Source organism: Marmota monax, unplaced genomic scaffold, assembly GCF_021218885.2.
Source record: "Marmota monax isolate L192 unplaced genomic scaffold, Marmota_monax_Labrador192_F-V1.1 WCK01_AAM20220418_F8-fsc00030, whole genome shotgun sequence".
In the NCBI taxonomy this organism is placed as follows: domain Eukaryota; kingdom Metazoa; phylum Chordata; class Mammalia; order Rodentia; family Sciuridae; genus Marmota; species Marmota monax.
This window is the reverse complement of record NW_026691988.1, coordinates 14,348,445-14,371,135: the sequence shown is the minus strand read 5'-3', so window position 1 is coordinate 14,371,135 and position 22,691 is coordinate 14,348,445. Positions and strand designations below refer to the sequence as shown.

Genomic DNA, 22,691 nt, shown 5'->3' with positions numbered 1-22,691 from the left:
GACTGGCCCACACCACAGGACATTGTCTCCATGAGCCACAAGGGCCACTAGAAATGAGGTTTGATGTGCAATGAAAACACCAGACCTCTTCTCCCTGAACAGGACCTCCGTGGGCAGGCACTTATTAGATCATTAATTTTTCAATGGAGACATTGGGAAGGAGGAAAAAGGGAGGCAGGTGTGATGCTTACCTGCATTATCAGGAACAAAAACTTACTTGCTGCTACTCACCATGGTGCAGAAAAAAAAAATGTGACTTTTTCATTTTATTTATAGCCAACCTGCTTGCCTTGCAGACCAGTATATCTTTCTCTGCCCCTTTATACACATCCATTGGTCTGTGTGTCACAGGAGAATGGGGAGCCCAACATCCAAATCTCAGTTCTTATGTTCTGATGAAAGAAAATATAAAGTCAGACATGAAAAGCCAAGCAAGAGAACTTCATTATAAGGGAAAGTAAAGTAAGGCTCAAGCAAAAAGCACTCTCGAGAGAGACAGTGGGCCCTCTCCAAGCAGAGAAGGACAAAGGGCACACTGCTGCCTCCACATCATCGTTGTTTAATGCTGACCAGGAGAACTGGGCTCACCTTCTGCAGTCTTTACCCATCAGTGTTTATCTCCTCCCTCACATCTGGTGGGGGCGTTTTTGACCTTAGCTGGTCTTTTCTGGAACTTTCATGGTGACCATCCCATTCAGCGGGGCTGCATCTACAAGTTGGTCCTATATTAATGTAGGTGCTGGGGTCAATGCCCTGTAGACTTCATCTTAGTGCACCTGCACTACTAAAGGAATTTCCCTTCTGAAATACATGGAGAAATCTATGGCCATTAATCCTAACTGTACAATAACCTCAGTAGACCTTGCCTGGAGTTAGTCCCATTGATCTTTCTTTCTTGACGTAGTTCTTAATTGGCTCCCTTTGTTTCCATCTGTTTATTCTCAGGGTTAGTGAACCTGTTGTTCTACAAATTATTTGATTTGTTCACGAAAGGCAATTTCAAAGAAACCCCATGACCCTGCTGTTATTGGTTCACACTTCACTGCTCATTTCTAACTACTATCTAACTCATGGGCAAATTTCATTGTTCCATCTGGAGTAAATGTAGACACCAAAACAAGGTGCATTAGCAAATATTTAGGCTGTTCTCTGCGTACAAGTACTCTGTTTTGAAGATGCCTCCCCACGTCCTGCATCTTCCTTACTTATGGTGAAAATAAGACCTCCTTTAGTGTACCTTAGGACATAAATGATCTTAAAATACCAGGTTAACAATTGACATAAGATTTGGAAAGAATGGCAAATTATGTTATTTGGAAAGGAAGAAGAAGAGAGATTCTACTGGAAAAAATTGTTAAATAACTGTAAGAACAAAACTTATGAGCTATTTTAGGACACAGTACTATGGAGAGACTCAAATGCAGTAGATTTCTTACTCACATAATATTTTATAAGATAATACTTAGTAAAACTAGTTTTTGCAGCTGGGAAAACTGTGGTGCATGTCTATAATCCCAGCAGCTTAGGAGACTAAAGCAGGAAGAACCCAATTTCAAAGTCAGCCTCAGCAACTTAGAGAGGCCCTAAGCAACTTATTGAGACCCTGTCTCAAAATAAAAAAAAAAAAAAAATGAAAGAAGGCCTGGGGATGTGGCTCTGTGGTTAAATGCCCTGTCCCCAGTACCAAACAAACAAACAAAAACCCTTTGCTAGTTGAGTATTAGAACCGCTTCACACTAAGGCTTAAACTCTATATTTGAAGGTTTTGATAGAAGATCCGGAAATCTGACATTTCAAGTTCTTTGGGGGGACATGGTTTATTAATAAGGCTTTTGGGAGCCCTGGGCCTCCATGGGAACATTGTCAAGAAGCTCTGATCTGATCCTGCTTGTCTGAAGGAGCCAATTGCAGGAAACGTGAGGTCGTTGTCCTGTAGCAACAGGTGTACTCATGGAGCCACCACGGCTGGCAGCTGCTGGCACACAGGGCACTGGGCAGGAAAGCCTGGGGGACCAGCCCCCACCAGATTCTTTGTTGCTGCCAGAGGAAGAAGTCCTGCCAGTTGTATCCTCAGGGATGTCACCGACTGCCGAGGGTGGAGCTGATATCTGAGTGAGCTCTTGATGACATTCTGGATCTCTATGTGGGAATTGGATGATGGCCACCAACCAGTCTCAGCACTTCCCAGAACTCCTCTGAAGTGGACAGTGGAAGAAGTGAGACATTCACCCTGCAGCTGACATCAACACACAGAAGGAGAGTGTTCAGAACAAATCAAACTCCATCCAGCCTTTATATGGTAACTAGTCCAGTTTCATGGTAGCAAGAGCCCATGACATAGCACAAATGAAAGAAACCCTTTCTTTTTTTGGCCTGGAGTCAGGGAATACATAGAAAAGGAGTAAAGAGAGGAGGACAAGGGATTACAAATAATAAGGAGCACCCCAGAAAAGTTTGAGACCACTGGGTTTCCAGACAATTCCACTCTCAGCTACAGGGCTGTGGATCACTGGGTAAGGCACTCAACCTCTCTGAGTCTCAGTGTCCTCACCTGTTAAATGTGAATGATAATAGGACATCATCTTCCTCAGATTGAGGTGAGAATTAAATTATACATCGTACATAGTAAGCCTCCTGTAAGTGTGAACACTATCTTTGTGGGTGTTACAGAAGTAAGGGGGAGACTGAGGGAAGGGGCTTTTCTATCCCATCATAGGCTGATGGGCACATTTAACAGGTACAGCCCTGTTAGTACAGAAGGCTGAATTTTACATTTCTAGGAATGAACTTGATATTTCAGTGTCACAGATAGGATCCAGAAGTAGCTGAGAAGTTAACAGAAAATTTGACCAGAGTGATTCTTTGTGGCAGGCCCTCTTTGCCATGGGTGTGCAGTTCACAACCATGCCTTAAAAGACCCCAGCATACCCCTGGAAGCCTCTCTGCAGACCAGATCATGAATCACAGGAATTTCAAGCCTCTTGTGGCAATGGCAAGAGGACCAAGGTCAGCACCCCAGGGCCAGAGGAGGCAGGGTCATCATATTCCTTTCCAGAACCTGGAGAGCACCTGAGCTCCTGTCCCCAACTCCCTGTAAGCCTCATGTAAGTGTGAACACTATCTTTGTGGATGTTAGAAAAGTAAAGGGGAGCCTGAGGGAAAGGGCTTCTCTGCCCATTGTAGGGACAGAAAAGCTAACTAAAATAGTTTCTTTGCCTTCACAAGAAATGACAAATGACCCAAGTGTCATTTATGTAGATCAGAGCTAATCAGCACTCTTAAAATGAAATGCATGGGCATGTAAATAACTTATTACATGATAAAAGCATAGTTTGGAAGATGAAGTTTTTGCTACATGGGGTTCACATAGGGCTGATGAGAAGACCAGGCCCCACTGTTGCGTTGTCACCACGACCGTATCTACAGTCCCATTGACTCTTCACAATATCATTGTCACTAGGGAAAAATGTCACTTGCACTAATACACAAACCTCTGATGAGGGATGATGTTAAGGCAACAGTGGTGAGAAGTCCACCTTATTGTTCCAGTGTGCCTTGGGTTCAGTGGCTACTGAAGTCTCGGATGGTTCTGGGGCTTCAAAGACAAGGTAATAAAAATTATCACTTTCCTTTTGTATCAAACTGGGACTGTTGCAATTGGTAGTTCATGCTTAGCAGATCCCTTGTGCCCTCTCTTCCAAAAGACCCTCGCTATGACAAAACTGGGGACTCTCATGGTGGAGCTGCAGTCCTAGGGAGCCACTGTCATTGAAACAAGAGGAAGAATGCCACAATTCCTGTGATGTCAGTGACTTCAGCTGTTCCCATCTCTCTGCAGAGATGGGAGAGTGCAGGTAACATGCCACTTCCTTCCTTGTTCACTCACTAATTAGAACCCCGATTCTGTGAAGAACTTCAGCAAACACATTTTGAGTGTTTTGACACAGCTTCTCTGTGTCAGGCTCTGCTGTATATGCAGGGACAAGAGAAATGAAATTCACTATTATCACCCTCAAGAAATGCACAGACTAATGAGAAATGGGGTCTATATGTACCCACTTACAAGACAGAGCCTAAAATCCTGTCTTAGTGGTTGCAATATGGTGTTATGGAGATACACAGGAGGGCATAAAATGTTTAGGGAGGGAAGCAGGAGGCAGAGAGCATCACACAAGAGGTGGCATTTAAATTGACCCAACAAAGGGAGAGGATTTTGCAGAAGAGAGGGGTGAGGACTCTTTCTGGCTTTACTCTGAAGATATTTATAAAGCAGGAGAGGTAAACTTGTGAAGCGGGCTCTTGATTAATTTTTCCAAGTTTCTGGCTCCTTTCCCCAAGCCAGCTTGGAGATTTCTGAAACATTCGTGTCAAAAGTGTCACCTGTCTCAGATCACCTTGTTTTCTAATGAGTAGTTCTCGGAAAAGTTTGGTCCACCCACTAACAACATGAAACTCACCTAGGGCCTTGGTAGAAATGTAAATTCTTGGGCCCCAGTCCAGATTAACTGAACCTGAAACTCTTGGGACTTCACATGATACAAATTGAAGGTTGGCAGCGACAGTTCTAACATATCCAGAAACTCTGGGGCAAATGTAGTGGTTAAGAACAATCTGGATTACTTTCTGAGTTCCTTCCTGGAGAAACTCCTGCCTCTAAGAACATGGTTGAGACACATTAGGCAGCCTCCATAGTGGATGGGGTCACAATGACCTTTCTAATGATTTCTGTAAGGGTCATATTGTTACAGGGTTACGGGTCTTCTGAGAAACTGAAACAGCCTGAAGTCCCCCTTTCAAACCCTGATTCTTGGAATCAAGTCAGAAAGATTTGAGACAGTGTAGCTCAGAGTTATAGGCACCAACGAGTTTATTAGAAGGAATGGGAAAGAGGAGAGGGGGACACTCTTGAGGGAGAGAGTGGGTCCTCTTGGAGAGGAGAGAGTGTGCCCCTGCTCCCCTCCAGTTTCATTGGACATCCCAGGGAAGTTTCCAGAGAGTTCTGCTCAGGTCCTCATCTTGGCTTTTGACTGACACCAGGATGATGTCAGACTTTCAAGTCCCCACTGCTGTGGCAACTCCAGGTCACTCTGATTAATGCTGACTGTTTCTATTTGGAATCTGTTCTCACAGATTTTATGCTTAGGCCTTATCTCCCTGAGTTCTGGGGACAGGTCTGTGTAAGGGTCACAAAAGTGTCCCCGTTCAGATTAACTTGTCCTCTTCTTATGACTTTTTACACCTGCATTTCTCCTTCAGATAACAGGCAGTTTGCTGAGGAATGTAACATATCCTATTGATGTAAGCCAGTTAGGGCTAGAGGTAGAAAGGAAAGCATTTGGATCAGCACAGAGGGCCCAGTTTATAATTTATTCCCTTAACCTCATGTTCTCACCACTCATGTCTGTCCCTATCAGTATCAGATGGAGGGCAGAGCTCTGGTCACAGGTCCCTCATCCACACTTAACTTTTCTCTCCTCAAAGCAGATGGACTGGGAGTCTTAGCTAGGCACTCTGGGGGCTGCCTGTGGGGTAATAATTGGCCTTCTTAGTTTTGCAAGTGAACCAGGCAGCCCTCCTGGGTTCAGCTTAAGGGCCCCAAAGCGGGCACACCCAACCCACAGGGAGAGAGGGTGGTCCGTCATCTGACCGAGGCCTGTTTGGTCAGGTGACAGTAGTAGAGCATACTTGCAGGAGACGCGGAAGTGCAAAGCTCCAGCGGCCGCGGGAGCGTGCAGACGGGACCGTCGCCGCCTGGGGGACATGTTGTCCTGGGAGCTGGCGCGCACGCGCCTCGCGCTCCCGCTATTGCTGCTGCTGCTTCTGCCACCCCCACCGGGCCCGGCCAGCTGCGCGGCACCCTACGACCCCACCTGGGAGTCGCTGGACGCCCGCCCACTGCCCGCCTGGTTCGACCAGGCCAAGTTCGGCATCTTCATCCACTGGGGCGTGTTTTCCGTGCCCAGCTTCGGTAGCGAATGGTTCTGGTGAGTGCGCTCCCCCCACCCCAGTCTCCTTGCACGCTGCTTTTTGTCTCTCCACCGAGGACCCCGGACGCGCCCCAGCACGCCTGTTTACGGCCTATGGCTGCCCGCTTGTCAGTTTCGCTTGGCCGGTTCCAGCGTTCGGTTCCCGGTGATGATGACTTCCTGACAGCGCCTGGGGCTAGAAGAGCACTGGACAGTCCTTCCTCGTGACTGCAAGTTTCCAGACACCGACCCTGGATCGACCTCCTCACCTCCTGGAGCCTTGCGCTGGTCCAGCTGGAGTTATGACACTATGTATGTCGTGGAGCGACCCGAAAAACCAGTTTGTGTCGGGTAGACCAGTGCCTGGGACTCACGTCCCACTGTTGTTAGGCGGCTACCTGCCCACTTTCAGTCGTTTTGCCTTGAAGTATGGTCCAAGTATATGTGGAAAGGCTTTCATTTGTTTTTGTTTTTGTTTTGAAACCGGGTCTCACTAAGTTGCCCTTGCTGGCCTGGAACTCCGGGGGACTCCTGCCTTAGCTTCCAGTGTGGCTGGGATTTCAGGCGTGTGCCACCCTGCCTAGCTAGAGCCTTCTTTAAAAGAGTGACACAAGATAGCATTTTAACATAGCACACCAATGTGTGATGGATGGTGTGTATCCACCAGAGATGCTGAGGCAGGAGGATGGGAGTTGGAGTCTAGCCTGGCAACTTAGTGAGACCCTGTCTCAAAAAACAAAAACATTTAAACCATTAATAGACTGTCATATGAAAAGTGCTACACAAAAATGTTTGTTAGATTTTATCTTGAGATTTATATGAAATGTGCATGCGATTTTATAAATGGTTACACACACCTTTTCTGATTAAGCGCTTCTAATATTCAGCTCTTCAAATGAGTGTGTACATATTTATATTTGTGTTCAGCTTTCTGATTGTCACAATTTCTTTTGTAGTTCACTTCTTTTTTTTTTTTTCCCCCCTACTGGTACTCTTACCTCCCAGCTACATCCACGGCCCTTTTTATTTTTAAATTGGAGACAGGGTCTCCTTTTGCTTAGACTGGTCTTGAACTTTTGATCTTCCTGTTGAGTTAGGAGGATCCCCAGTTGCTGTTATTATAGGTTTACACTACTGTGCCAAACTTGTAGTTCAATTTAAAAAATAAGAATGTTGGCTGGGGAGATAGCTCAGAGGCAGAGCATTAGCAGCATGCTGGAGACCCTGAGCTCAATCTCCAGCAGCATAAATAAATAAATAAATAAATAAATAAATAAATAAATAAATAAATAGTAAAAATGCACCATAGATCATTTGTGGTATTTTCATTTCGAGGCATCAAAAACCCAGGTAAAAGTTGTAATAATAAGATTTTATTGTCTCACAGAACAAGAAGTTTAGAAGTAGTTGGCTCACAGATGAATCAAAGATGCAGCCTCTGTTTGAGGGCTTGGTCCTTCATAGTTTTATGATAGTGTCCAGGCATCCCAAGCCTCACATAGCCTGCAATCTTGCCCAAAGGCAGGAAGGAAGGCCTTGTTTGTCTTTTTTGCTCGGAAAGAAACCATTCCCAGAAACCCCCAAGCCACCTTTCCCACAAGGTCCACTGGCCAGCATAGTTCTCACTTCTGTGACCTACCTACCATAGAAGCTGGGAAAATATGTATGTGACTTTGGACCAGGCACAGGGCAGTACTCAGTATGTATTATGTTTACCAGCGAAGTCTTCACAGCCAGAAGAGCCTCCTTGTCATCTTTGGGGATGCAGTGCTGACTGTGGATTTGTTTATCCAGTGGAAGTATTCTTATAAAAGGAGAGGTGACGGACAGGCAGAAGAGTCCGAGATATAGCTTGCATCTGTTTTGTAAGGATAGTTACTGTGGGGTTGATTACATGTGTTTTAGATGTACATTTCCTTATGCAGCCTTGTGGAAGCAGTTTAGGCTCAGTTCACTCTTGGTCAGAATGAATACATGTGACAAGTCATTCTTGAAGGCTGAGTTAACTTGTTAAAAATAGCATCTTCTTATTTACTGTTGCTTCTTTTTCATCTTACACCCAAAATGTGTTTTCTGCTATTGAATACAGTAGGGGTTTGTCTCTTTTGAAGCCCTAGTTTCTTGTGTTACAAAGCACTTAAAGGTCATTCTAGGTATTGTGATTTAAAAGTGAAGAACTAAGAGAATATCTAGCCAGGTTGTCCAGAATGCTTTAATTTCAGAGTTGAGAGGATTTCACAGTGGAAATAGAGGAAAAATGAGAGGGGAGTTTGGTTTACATCAGCTTTTCTTAATACAAAGTCAACGGGGAAGTTGATGGGGAAGCCAAGAGGATCTGGATAATTTTTGAGGAACTGGGAGATACTAGAGGGATCCAGGGCAATCATTTCAAATGGTTATGTTTGTGTTGTTTATGTGCTACTGCTCTTCTTCCCATAGGTGGTACTGGCAAAAGGAAAAGAGACCAAAGTTTGTGAAATTTATGAAAGATAATTACCCTCCTGATTTTAAATATGAAGATTTTGCACCACTATTTACAGCAAAATTCTTTAATGTAAATCAGTGGGCAGATATTCTTCAGGCCTCTGGTGCCAAATACGTTGTCTTGACTTCCAAACATCATGAAGGTAATGTGCACACAGATGCTGACAATGCTCAGGAATTGACAAGTTATTCCTTTGCTAAAGCAAGGTCATCCCTATGAGATCAGTTCTCCAAAGTGGAGACTGACATTTAAGACTACATGTTTTACCTAAATTGAGAGACAGTAGGGATACAGACAGATCACATATTTCACAGAACAAGATGGCCACAATTTATTCTATGCACAGTTGTTTCCAAGCATTACTTAAAGCCAACTGAAGTGGGATGAGAGTTAGAGTTTCCAAGAGGAATTGCATACTTACCTTTCTTCCCTCTGAATACTTTCTGTGAAGACACCATGAAGTCTATGCTGCAGTCTTGCAACATTACTGATAAACTTGACTGCAGTTTTGACTAACTCTTAGGTGGCCACATGGTACAAATGGTGGATGAGTTACTAGTGATCAACACAGATTACCTGGAGGGAAAAGGATTATGGAACTGCAATGGTGCCTAGAAATATCATAGTTGGTTGAGGAATATCTAAAAGAAAACACAGTGGTCCTACACTAAGACTGCACTCCACCCATTACCACTTAGTATCATAAGACCAAGGACACATCAATAAGTTTATTGTCCCAACCTCATAATTCATTAGGTAGTTTCATTTCCATGACCATCTTTGCCTTGATATAAGAAAATTTACCTCATTGTTTTTTCTAGGAGTACCAAGGAAATAGGAAGGGAGGAACAAAAATTTGGAATTAACTTATAGTATTTTCCCCTTTGGCCACAGTCTGAAGCTTCATGATTCCTCCTTATAGATATTTCTGCTGAGATGGATTTTTAAGTGTGTTTTCTTGAGATCATGTTGATTTCCTGAAATCTAGGAACTTCCCCAACCTATATGGCACAAAGTATTACTTAGTGAGTGTATTAAAACACCACCACCACCAACAACACAATGATCTTAATCAAGCTGTGAGGAGAGATGACACAGCCCACATTTATACATTCTCAATTTTTATTGCTCATGGACAATGTGCTACTGGTTTCCGTTAGGAGGGACCAACACTGTGTGAGCATATGGTAGAGATACTGAGTCAAAGATCCAAGTGGTCACTGCACTCCCTGACGTTAGGATATGTCAAGTTGAAAATATTTGAGTTAAGACCTCAAATGTTAACACTGCTTTGAAGCGTACCCCAAATGTCTTTGGAATAAGTACAAACTATTTTAAAAACTTCTTGAAATAAATCTGAAGAGAGACTCAATCTTAGACTTGACTGGAACAATAACATGATACCTATGATTCTACGAGTCTTTCATGTTGTTTCTTAAGCATTTCAGTTTATATCTCTCTTTGAACATGTTTATATAGAACAACTAGCAATCAAAATGCACATTCCCATTAAAATATTAATTATTTCAAAATACTTGGGTAATGGTATACTACTATTTTCTCAACTATTTAATTGGTAAATTATTCACTTTTGGGGCTGGGGTTGTGGTCAGCGGTACACTGCTTGCCTACCATGCGCGAGGTGCTGAGTTTGATCCTCAGCACCACATAAAAATAAATAAATAAAAATATTGTGTCCAACTTACAACTAAAAACATTATTTACTTTTGTGTTTAGAGTAGGGTGAGGTTCCAAATGGTGGGTAGCATGAAACTACTGGGAAGTAGTGTCTTTTCTGCCTCTTGGTTAAATGAATTGTCAAGATCAAGGAGATTGTTTACATATGGATCCCTAGTGTTCTAGAATCACACTATGATAAAACAGACAATCCTACAACCAAGCAATATACCTTCACGTTTGGATAAGAAGTCACATAAGAAACTTGTAGGAATGCATCATCTCAGAAGCTCCATTGTAAACAGTGGTGGTCATTGTTGTAGCTCGTGGGTATGGAAGGTGTCCCCATCTTAGAAGTGACCTGCTGTTGTTGGTTTATTTTGCTTTGATCTTGAGCTGACAGTTGGCTGAGCATAGTGGGGAGCACTGCAGACATGATGCTGCCCTTCAAGGATCTCAAAGTCCTAAGGAGAAAAAAAGAGATCACACTATACAGACCTTACAGTATACCCTGAGTCATGTTTTTAAAGATTGAGGTTCCACTTTGTTTAAATTCTCATTTGTTTCTCTTATAAGAACAGAATATGAAAAAGAAATGCTAAACTATGAAAAAAATGCTAAACAATTGTCACTTGTTTAAGTAGTTATTTATATATTGCATCTGAGTTGTTTTGGCATTTTTATGAGTGGAAATTTACTGAAGTGAAATTGACAATGCTTACAAAGGGTTTTAATGTCACCTTTCAGGCTTTACTTTGTGGGGTTCAGAGTATTCCTGGAACTGGAATGCCATGGATGAGGGACCGAAGAGGGACATTGTCAAGGAACTGGAAGTGGCCATCAGGAACAAAACTGACTTGCATTTTGGACTGTACTATTCCCTTTTTGAATGGTTTCATCCACTCTTCCTTGAAGATGAATCCAGTTCCTTCCGTAAGCAAAAATTTCCAATTTCTAAGATGTTGCCTGAGCTCTATGAGTTGGTGAAAAAGTACCAGCCTGAGGTTCTGTGGTCAGATGGAGATGGAGGGGCACCAGATAACTACTGGAACAGCACAAACTTCTTAGCCTGGCTGTACAATGAAAGGTATGTGTGCTACTAGGTGCCTGTAATTTCCCAGGAGCTCCTAATTTGCATATAGCATTTAAATTTACATACTTCTTGAAATATTTCCTTTTAGGCTCACTTGTGGTATGGAAAGTGTTACAGGGTTCGGGTCTGCCAAGAAACTGAGGCAGCACAGAGACCCCTCCTCCAAATCCCCATTCTTGTGATCAAGTTAGAAAGAAAGATTTCAGACATGTCGCTCAGAGTTACAGGCACAAGTTTTTTTTAGAAAGAATAGGAAAGGGGGACACTCTTAAGGGAGAAAAATGGGTCCTTTCAGAGAATAGAGCGACAGTGTGCCTCTCCTGCTGTCTAGTTCTATTGGGGGTTCCAAGGGAAGTTTCCAGAGTGCCCCCCAGATCCACCTTCTTGACTTTTGACTGATAGCAGGATGATATTAGACTTTCACGTCCCCACTGTCATGACAACTCAAGGTCACTTTGGACAATGCTGACTAATTCTATTTGGAACCTGTTCTTGAAGATTTTATGCTTAGGAGGAATGATCCTTACCTCCTTGAGTTCTGGGGTTAGGACTGTGTTAGGGTCACAAAAGTGCCTCCACTTCACAGGAACTTGTATTCTTCTTATGACATTTTGTGCCTGCATTTCTCCTTCAGATAACAGGTAATTTGCTGAGACATCCTGTCTACTTAAGCCAGACAGGGCTGCAGGTAAATTGTTTTTTGTTTTAAAAAAGGGAAAGCATTTGGGGGTTGGTAAGAAGGACCCATTTACAGAATTATTCCCTTAACCTCATGTTTTCACTACTCAAGTCTGTCTGTCCCTTATCAGGGAAGGAAATCATTATAAATAACACTTATTAGCTGTATCCATATTCACTTGAAATTATCAGAAGTAAACAAATCAGGAATTAAATACAACTTTGTTTTCTGATTTTGAAGTCAGACTAAAAATCAAAGAATCAAAAACTTTAGAAGTATTATTTTTGTGAGTCCCTCTTTTAATCAATTCCTCTGGTCTGTTAAGGACCTTGTACTGCATTTTGATTACATTTTCACTTCCTCTGATTGCTTCTTTTTATCATCCTACCTTCTGATAATCTTTGCCGCTCTGTCAGAGTCAACCTTGTCTGTCTTCTCTTTCCAGTCATCCTCAGTATTCTCACCTCTTCCCCTTCTTTCCTGTTACTTTCTTGAGCATTCAAGACTGTCCTGTGTGAATTGGGAGCTCTTACTGAATTCCTCCATTAGGCTAGAACCATGGGAACCACATTTACATTTGTAAGCACTTGATACTGTGCAGTAAAGTCAGGAAACCTGCTTTTGCTTCCTTGGTCTACAAAGCACATAAGTACATGTTCTGGAAAACTCTTGATACCAAAAGTGGTAGTGCTTCCAGGTGCTCCTTCTGAGAAAAAGGACTGGAAGCCATCTCCTTTGGTTTGTGAATCAAAACTGCCTCTTTAGAGGTGCTAAATATCTTGTAGAGGAGGAAGATGTTCATCTTTAGCAAAGGAATTTCTGTCATTTACAACAAATATTTTGAAAACAATGGAAAAACATTTTTCTGAATAAATTCATGTCTCAGTTACATTCACATCAGGATTATGTTCTCAGATTAAAATGGATCTGGGACACACCCAAATTGTCATGTCTGCGATATGTTGAAGATTGGAACATTTGTTCTTGATACAGCACAAGCTTTTTACGTTAGCTTGGGAGAGGGGGCAATGACCTTAATTTATCCTCAAGAAGTTGTATCTGACTTGATCTGAAAAAAAATTGACACAAAGCCCTGTTATGAGCTGTATTAAAATGCATTTAAATGAAACAGTAGAAAGTAAAGAGGTTGTTAATGATTAAATGTATTCCTTGTGACAAAAGAAAAAAAAATTTGCCTCCTTTAAGTGCAATGAGTTCCTTCTATGTGAACTATCAGTCATGATAAGAAATGTTGTGAAGTTATTTCACATGATTTAAACAGTTTATTTTTCTGAGATTCTAAAATACTAAGCACAATTAGAGAAGAAAGGTTAGAATATACATTTGAGATTATTGGAGAAAAATATCTTGAGTATAAATCTAGTTTGGGGTGCCATTCACAGTATGGGAGGCAGAGCTTCAAATAATAGTACAATGCTCTTGTAAGTGCTGTGTGTGCTGGGCACTGGGCTGTTTACATCAATTATTTTTGTTCTAATGATAATGAGGCAATTGGTTATTCAGAGGAGTTAGATAACCTGCTCTAGATCTTGGAGCTAGAAGGTTGACAGAGCCAGAATTCCAATCAACCTGGGTCTATTTGACTTCAGCACTTTGGGGTCCCACTCTGTCATTCTGTGGTCATTTTTCAGGAGTGGATTTTGGCTAGACCTCTTTTCAGTGACATTTCCTTTTGCATATAAGACACATTTTCTTGGAAAAAAATTATACTTCTCATTTCAGCCCAGTTCGGGACACAGTAGTCACCAACGATCGCTGGGGAGCTGGCTGCATCTGTAAGCACGGTGGCTACTATACCTGCAGTGATCGATATAACCCAGGACACCTTTTGCCACATAAGTGGGAAAACTGTATGACAATAGACAAGTTTTCCTGGGGCTATAGGAGGAATGCTGACATTGGAGACTATTTTACAATTGAAGAGTTGGTAAAGGTACGGTAAAACGTGTGATGGCCATTATTGTCATGTTCTTTTTTTTTTGAATATTTTCTTTTTAGTTTTAGGCAGACACAATATCTTTATTTTATATTTATGTGGTGCTGAGGATCAAACCCAGTGCCTCAAGTATGCTAGGCAAGCACTCCACCATTGAGCTACAGCATTAGCCCATGTTCTTAATAGTGAGGTTGGGTGGGAACAATTTCTTACAAGTGGGGTAACTTGATGACCTGCAAACACAGGGCATTACTCTATGTCTAGGTTTGTTCTTCTGGATAGTGACTGTATGTCCACAGAAAATTATGATGTATTAACACATGGAAGATGGATTTTTTTAAACCTAAGAACTGTATTTATTCTTAATTCTCTAGCAACTTGTGCAAACAGTTGCATGTGGAGGAAATCTTTTGATGAATATTGGACCCACACTAGATGGCACCATTTCTGCAATTTTTGAGGAGCGATTAAGGCAAATGGGGACCTGGCTAAAAGTCAATGGGGAAGCCATTTATGAAACCCACCCGTGGCGATCCCAGAATGACAGTGTCACCCCAGATGTGTGGTAAGTTTTTCTGGTTACCAAGTTCCATTTGATAGAGGAAGGCATTTAAATTTCTCAAAGATAAAAATAAGAGCAGAATAATAAGGGACATCAGATCATATTACCCATCCAAAGCACTTTCCAACTTTACTCAAATACAAAGAGAAGAAGAATAATTAGCATATTTTTGAATACTTAATGTTTCTCAAATTCTAGATATCTCCTAGGAAAGGACAAATTTTAGCCCAAAGTTGTCAGCTCTTACAAGAGCCATTTAAATAAGTTGTAAGCCATTTAAATAAGTTGAAAATGCTGAGTGGTTAATCTAAAGCAGACTACTGTTTAATCATCAGTAAATTCTAATTTTTGCAGATGTTATATCCTATCATATTAGCAAGCAAGAGATATCCAAGAAAGGAGAAAAAAAAATCCAAATTACAGAGGATTTGGGGAAGATGTCCAAGTAGGAAGCACCAGGTATCTGTCTCCCTACTGAGACAACAGTTGTAATGGTGTAATTTGTCTCATGGCCAACAAGCACAAGATGAGATACTTAATATCATAATAATTAGGGAAATGCAAGTAAAATCCATAATGAGATACTACCTCACATCCACTAAGATGGCTAATATCAAAAAAGGGGAAGCAAGTGTTGATGAGGATGTGGAGAGACTAGAACCCCTGAGCACTGTTAGAGGGAATGTAAAATGTTACAGCTACTGTAGAAAACAGTATGGCAGTTCCTCAAAAAATAAATCATAGAATTAACCTATGACCCTTTTACGTCTGGGATTCATATGTGCCAGGCAAGTGCTTTACCACTCACTGACTTATTGCACATCCATGTTCATAGCAGAATTATATCCACAATAGCCATCCAAGAGTCCATTGACAGATGAATGGATAGGCAAAAAGTGTCATGTACATATACTGTGGTATGCACATATTATTCAGCCTTGAAAAGGAAGGAAATTCCAACATATGCTACACATAGATGAACATTCATGTTATGTAAAGTGAAATAAGCCAAAAGACAAATACTATATGATTCCATTTTGCAAGATATCTGCAGTAGTTAAACTCAGAGACAGAAATTAGAATGGTAGTTGATGGGAGGTGGGGCAGAGGAGGTGGGAAGTGATTAATGGGTACAGAGCTGAGTTCTATAAGATGAAGAGAGTTTTAGAGATGAATGGTGGTGTTAGTTGCATAACATTATGGATGTATCTAATAACACTGAGCTGTACACTTAAACAAATTTAAGATGATAAATTTTGTTATATCTTACCACAATTAAAAAATTGGAAAAAATCAGTCTCAAACAACAGCATTATTCTTATTGATTAAAAATGTGTTACTTGTTTATACTATGCTAATAAATCTAAACCTGATGTTTCTTTAAAATTAACTTGCTTAATTTTCTTTAACTAATATCTTCCATAAAAATTTTTCCTCAAGTTTCTACCTGATCTTGGGAAGTTTCTGTGTGCCAATGAGTACCCAAATTACACTGCAAACCTAATGGTGTTTGATGTGGGGCCTTCATATGCATACATAAGTGCAGTCAGTGAAGTTCTAAAATTGCACCCCAATGCCACCTAAGTGAGTGCTTCCTGATCAAATATGAATCAGAAGGTTAAACTAAATGTTCTTGCTCAATCGTACTTAACTTATAACTTAAAACCTATAGTCAGCTCTCTGAAGAAAATAAAGAAAGGCAATCTATTCAAAGGCAAATAATTGAAAAAAAAAGGTGTTTGTTTTTTTTTTTCTCACAATTTTATCATGTTGGATCTTGGAGAAACCCTAATGAGAACTCAGTGCCAATTTTTCATATTACAGATAGTTTAAATCTAATTTTGGAATTTGCTTCTGTGTTTTTAATTTCACAATCATTAGTATTATCTATCTAGTGGTGTTGCAATAACTAAAAGTAAAATACAAAATATGTGATGTGACCTCTGAAGCTGAGTGTCTCCCTCCTTCTCCCTCATTCTTGGGAGCTCTTCTTAGTCTCAGAAGAGCTCCCAAGAGCTCTGCCTCTCCTTCTGCTTATGGTCATCTACATATTCCCAGGTCAAACCTTGAAATCCTTTGAGAGTTTAGCCTTAGCTCACTATCCCTGTTCCCAGAACAATTTTTAAAATACTTCTTAATGGTTTTACTTTATCTATTCACAGTTCTAACTTGCTGTGTGACCTCTCTCCTAGGGATTTTGTCTATTCTACCTTTGCTACCCCTTCCTTTGGTTACAACTTAGATTTTGCCGCACATTTTCCATGGTTTTAATTTGAAACATTCTTATATCTCAGCTCACTCCACAAAGCCTGTCAGCCTCCAAAGGGATTTATAATCCAATGATCAAATGTCTTTAATACTATCACATTTTCCCTGTCCCTCAGCCCTCTCAAGTTTTCTTTTCTTCCTTATCCAGGTCAGATCTCTGGCCCATCACTGCAATAAATCCATTGCACATGCCCTCAGCTCCTTTGCCCTCTCTCTGTTGTATTCACTTAATGTAAAATCAGCTTTGGTTAAGTTAAGCTCTAAGTTTAGCTCTAATCTTGGCTGCCCCTAGAAAGATAATTGTCACTAGAAACACATGTACACATGTACAGTGTCAATTTATATCACTTTGATTTAAGGTCATTTCTTGAGGGCTTTTTGTTTTTTTGTGGTGCTAGAGATCTAACCCAGGACCTTGCACATGCTAAGCCAGGACTATATCACTGAGCTACACTCCCACTCTTAATCCTTGTTTTAAGGATCCCATCCTAAATCCTATACTCAAGGATATTGTAGCAATTCTCCATTTTTACTGTGTGCCAATACCATGCCCTTTTTGTTATATAAGTCTGTAGTATAATTTAAGGTCTGCTATTGTGATGCCTCCTGCATCACTTTTCTTGCTAAGGATTCTTTGGCTATTCTGGGCCTCATTTTTTTTGGGGTGGGGGGTACTGGTCATTGAACTCAGGGGCATTTGGCCACTGAGCCACATCCCCAGCCCTATTTTGTATTTTATTTAGAGAAGGGGTCTCACTGAGTTGCTTAGTGCCTCATTTTTGCTGAGGCTGGCTTTGAACTCAAGATCCTCCTGCCTCAGCCTCCGGAACTGTTGGGATTACAGGCATGCACCACTGCACCTGGCAAGGGCCTCTAATTTTTCCAAATGAATTTCATGAATGCTTTTTATATTTCTATGAAGAATGACATTGGAATTGCATTAAATCTGTATAGCATTTTTGGCAGTATGGCCATTTTGACAATATTAATCTGCTATACTACCTAATCTGCCTGTGGAAGAACATGGGATAATCACATGATTATCTCAATAGATGCAGAAAAAGCATTTGATAAAATTCAGCATCCATTTATGTTCAAAACACTAGAAAAACTAGGGATAGTATGAACATACCTCAACATTGTAAAAGCTATATATGCTAAAACTAAGGCCAACATCATTCTCAATGGAGAAAAATTTTCTTCTTCTAAGGTCTTCTTCAATTACTTTCTTTAGTGTTCTATAGTTTTTGTTGTAGAGGTCTTTCACATCTTTTGTTAAATTAATTCACTTTGATGTTGTTTTTTGTTTTTGAGGCTATTGTGAATGGGATAGTTTTCCTGATTTCTCTTTCAGCTGATTCGTCATTGGTATGTAGGAACGCAACTTATTTGGATGTTAGTTTTATAACCTCCTACTTTGCTGAATTCATTTATGACTTCTAGAGGTTTTCTGGTGGAGCTTTTTTGGGTCTTCTAAATATAGACTATATATTTATTCTAAATATAAATATAGAAATGGGGATAGTTGAGCTCTTCTTTTCACATTCATCTCCCTTTAATTTCTTTCTTTTGTCTAATTGCTCTGGTTAGAGTTTCAAGGAAGATGTTGAATAGGAGGGGTGAAAGAGGGCATCCTGTCTTGTTCAGTTTTTAGAGGGAATACTTTCCATTTTTCTCCATTTAGAATGATGTTGGCCTTAGGTTTAGCATATTTAGTTTTTACAATGTTGAGGTATGTTCATATTATCCCTAATTTTTCTACTGTTTTGAACATGAATGGATGCTGAATGTTATCAAATACTTTTTCTGCATCTATTGAGATAATCATGTGATTTTTGTCCTCAAGTCTATTCATGTAATAAATTACATTTATTAATTTTTGTATGTTGAACCAGCCTTTCTTTCCTGGAATGAAACCCACTTGATCATGGTGCACTATCATTTAAATATGTTTTTGTATGTGATCTGCCAGGATTTTAAGAATTTTTGCATCTATGTTCATCAAGGATATTGATCTGAAGCTTTCTTTACTTGATGTATCTTTGTCTAGTTTTGGTCTTATAGAACTTAGCTAAGAATCCATCTGGTCCTGGGCTTTTCTTTGTTGGTAGGCTTTTGATAGTGTCTTCAATTTCACTGTTTGAAATTGATCTGTTTAAAATTTCTGTGTCCTCCTGGTTCCATTTGTGTAGGCCATATGTCTCTAGAAATTTGTCAATGTCTTCATGATTTTCTATTTTATTGGAGCAGATTTTAAAACTAGTTTCTGAATGCAACTTCAGTTTACCCCTTTTTCTAAATCTGCTCTCATCGGCATATGAACATGTTATTTCTTTCATTTTAATAAAGTGCTTTTGACTCTGTTTATGTTTCCAGCTACCTGCCCATTCTTTCCTTTCCTTTCTAGTAAAATATCTTGAAAGAATCTCCAACCTTTTGCTCCAATTTTCCTCTTGAACCCTCTCTGTTCAGACTTCCACTCCCAACATTCCTCACAGTTGTTGTTGCCAAGTCCCATTGTAACCTCTGGTGGTTAATGCCCAGTTTCTCATTTTCTGAACATATTGGCAGTATTTGCCTCAGCTGACTGCCATTTCTCTTGGTTTTCATTGCACCTCTTGGCTGTTCCTCTTTGTTGATCCCACCTGATTTTCTCAACCTCTGAATCTTGAAGGTCCTGTGACTTACTCTTCGGGCTTTTATTTTCTCTCTAGTTCTTAATTCCAAAGTTGGTATCATCCATTTTCTTGGCTTTAATGCCATATGGATGACCTCTCCATGTCTGTTTCCATTTGGATGTAGAGCATAGTAAAGCTGTATGTCTAAAATGGAAGTCTTAATTTAAAAATTTTACTGTAAACTAGCTGAGTGCTGTTCTTGTTGGATCCCTAACTGAGCACAACACACAGCTGACACATGCAGACCTGGGAAGATTTGAATTAACAGGTGGAAAGCCATCTAGTTCTTGTGTCCTACACTTAGTTCATTCTCACCCCTTTTCCAGCTCCATGAGAGCAGTCTGAAAAGAATACTAGCCAAAGAAAATTATTTTCTTCCAAGCACTTCGTTTTAGTACTAGAGGAGTGGAGAGAGTGCTTTATATACAACCAGGGGGCTATTTTCATTCCTTCATTTTTAGCAGAGACCTTGGTAAATGCACATAGAATTATTTCTAAAATAATTCTAGACCTGACCCATAAAGAAGGAGTAACATGGGATGTAACTTGTTACTATGCTTTCTATTTTTTCTTTTAACCAGGTATACATCTAAACCTAAGGAAAAATTAGTCTATGCCATCTTCCTTAAGTGGCCCGCCTCAGGACACCTATTTCTTGGCCAACCCAGAGGTATTCTGGGGGAAACAGAGGTAAGAGGAAGTGTTCCTTTAAGTTGCTGACTAAAATATCCTGATGAGAATATAACTTGTTTTAATTTCAAGGGGAGCCTTATATATGTTCCTCTTATATCTAATAAGAGTAATTTTTAAATGAGCTTCATCAATTGCAAATGTTTGGCCAAAATTTTTTCAAATTCTTCCTAAGAAAATTAAACTTACAACAGATATATCATCTCCATGCATATCAATATAAAATAGATATTGTTCTTCAGTCATTTTACATTGTTCAAGTTTACTGATTTTTTTCCATAAAATTGATATTTAGGTGCTTCCTCTGACATCCCAGCCCAGAACACATCTGATTTATGATTTAAGATGTCATGGCCCTACTTTTTTCTTTTTGATATCCAGGATTGAATCCATGGGCAATTAACCACTAAGCCCCATCCCCAGCTCACACCCCTTTGGTTTTTTTTTCTTTTTAGATGTCGATGAACCTTTATTTATTAATTTATTTATTTATATGTGGTGCTGAGACTCAAACCCAGTGCCTCATGCATGCTAGGCAAGCGCTATACAACTGAGTCATAACCGCAGCCCCAGCCCTTTTTGAAAAATATTTTTTATTTAGAGGCAAGGTCTTGCTAAGTTGCTTAGGGTCTCGCTAAGTTATTGAGGCTGGCTTTGAACTCTTAACCCTTCTGCCTCAGCCTCCCAAGCCTCTGGAATTACAAGCATGCACCACCACACCTGGTTATTACCCTACTATTTTAAACTGTTGTAACCACCAGGTCTGGTAGTCAGTCCATTTTGACATATTTTATGTCTTGTTCTTTAAGATGTTGATTCCTTTGGAGCTGAGTTGCCAAAATAAGCCTTTTTGTGTCACTTTCCACATTTGTGACACTTATGGTTATCAGGCAGAAATAAGATGAGTTCAAATCTAAAGTTTAAGGACACCTTTAAAGTCTGGCTATGACATTATTTAAGTTTATCTATGTTTTATTTGGCATCAGTTAGTATTATTATTTAAAAGTACATGGGATGCTGGGTGTGGTGGTGCATGCCTGTAATCTCAGCTATTTGGGAGGCTAAAGTAAGAGGATCACAAATTCAACGCCAGTCTGGCCAACTTAATGAGATCCTGATTCAAAATAAAAGTAAAACAGGTTGTGGCCTATGAGTCAATTAATATGAAGTTATTGATGAATATTTTCTTGTAGACTGCTTATCTAGCATGTGGAAGACTTTTTGATAGCAAAAAATAAAAGTAGAAGGATTTTGTTCTTATGTTGATCCATCTGAGAAAGTTATGATTCAAAATACTCTTAGCATATGTAGGGAATAACTTCTTTTAATCCACTTACCATAATGAAAATTAAGGCTGTGAGACAATTACAGCAGTAACTGATTAAATTTATACATTATTGATTAGTGGAGGCTATTAGTAAACCTGGGAAGAAACAGTGGCTAAAGAAGAGAGTGTTTCTCCAAACATTCAGTGTAAGCACTGGGCAGGCCTTGGCTGGGCAAAATGGTTCCAGTCTTTTTCTGATTCTCTCTTTGGCATTTCCCCTCCTTGGACACTTCATTTAAGATTTACAATTCTGATTCCCCAAATCTTTGTACAATTTCATTTCCTTCTTGAGAGTAATAAAGGAAAAAGATGTATTTACTGAATTGACTTAAAACTTGTAACTCTCGAAAGGTAAAAATGTATCTTCTGCTGGGCCTGGTGGCATACGCCTGTAATTCCAGTGGCTCAGGAGGCTGAGGCAGGAAGATCAAGCAAAAGCGAGGTGCTAAGCAACTCAGTGAGACCCTTGTCTCTAAATAAAATACAAAATAGGGCTGGGGATGTGGCTCAGTGGTCATGTGCCCCTGGAGTTCAATCCCTGGAACGAACAAACAAACAAACAAATAAACAAACAAACAAAAAACCCAAAATAAAAGAATCTTCTGTCAGTGGTGCTTTTTTAGAAATATCAATCACTTCTTCCCCCGCAAAAGTGGGTGGATCTGAGAGATGCATCTGGAGACATTGTATATCTAATGTTTCTAATTTCAGGTAAAACTACTGGGACATGGAAAGCAGCTTAACTGGATTTCTTCAAAGCCAGATGGCATTATGGTAGAACTGCCACAGCTAAGCTTTCCTCAGATGCCCTGCAATTGGGGCTGGGCTCTTGCTCTAACTAACGTGACCTAATGTGCAGCAGAGAGACCCATGCTGCAGTTAGCTCTAACACTAGGAAATGATAGGTGTCTGTGATTATACTATGTGGAGAAAGCAAATATAAAATTTTATCCCATCTGATTCAAATGTATGATATGTCAAGGTCATTGTACTGTCATGTGTAACTAATTAAAACAAATAAAAAAATCAAATAATTAGAAAACACAGCTCTATGTTCCCTTTTCTCCCTGTTGCCTAAATTACTCATGGTATCATTTTAACTTTCACTGCACTTTACCATTTAAGTTTTTCCTCTTCACATTGAATTCACTTCCATGTGTGTCAGAGGTAGAATTATTTTTTGTTTTTAGTTTTGCTAGGAATTAGTGGTGCTATGGATTAAATTGAGTGTGTCCCCCCCCCACCCCACCATTCTTATGTTGAAGGTTCTAACCCCTGATGTGACTATATTTGGAAATAGAGATTTATA

The 22,691-nt window shown here is 40.1% G+C and overlaps 1 protein-coding gene across 2 annotated transcripts; it reads left to right on the top strand.

Moving 5' to 3' along the window:
- Window positions 1-5,690: 5,690 nt before the first annotated feature.
- Fuca2 (alpha-L-fucosidase 2) lies at window positions 5,691-22,428 on the top strand. 2 transcript variants are annotated; one of them, XM_046450619.2, is made up of 7 exons: window positions 5,691-5,984; window positions 8,406-8,593; window positions 10,876-11,215; window positions 13,644-13,854; window positions 14,232-14,422; window positions 19,947-20,055; window positions 22,094-22,428. In XM_046450619.2, exons 1-7 carry the CDS (start codon window positions 5,761-5,763, stop codon window positions 22,232-22,234), a joined length of 1,404 nt encoding a protein of 467 aa, XP_046306575.1. In that variant the 5' UTR covers window positions 5,691-5,760; the 3' UTR covers window positions 22,235-22,428. The 2 variants fall into 2 exon arrangements, with proteins under 2 accessions (XP_046306575.1, XP_046306586.1); XM_046450630.2 differs by lacking the exon at window positions 5,691-5,984 and adding an exon at window positions 6,012-6,278.
- The last annotated feature ends 263 nt before the right edge of the window (window positions 22,429-22,691 follow it).

Coding starts and splice junctions, on each gene's coding strand:
- Fuca2 (XM_046450619.2), top strand. CDS start 5,761: ATGTTGTCCTGGGAGCTGGCGCGCACGCGCCTCGCGCTCCCGCTATTG. Junction 5,985..8,405: donor TTCGGTAGCGAATGGTTCTG/GTGAGTGCGCTC, acceptor TTCTTCCCATAG/GTGGTACTGGCAAAAGGAAA. Junction 8,594..10,875: donor GACTTCCAAACATCATGAAG/GTAATGTGCACA, acceptor GTCACCTTTCAG/GCTTTACTTTGTGGGGTTCA.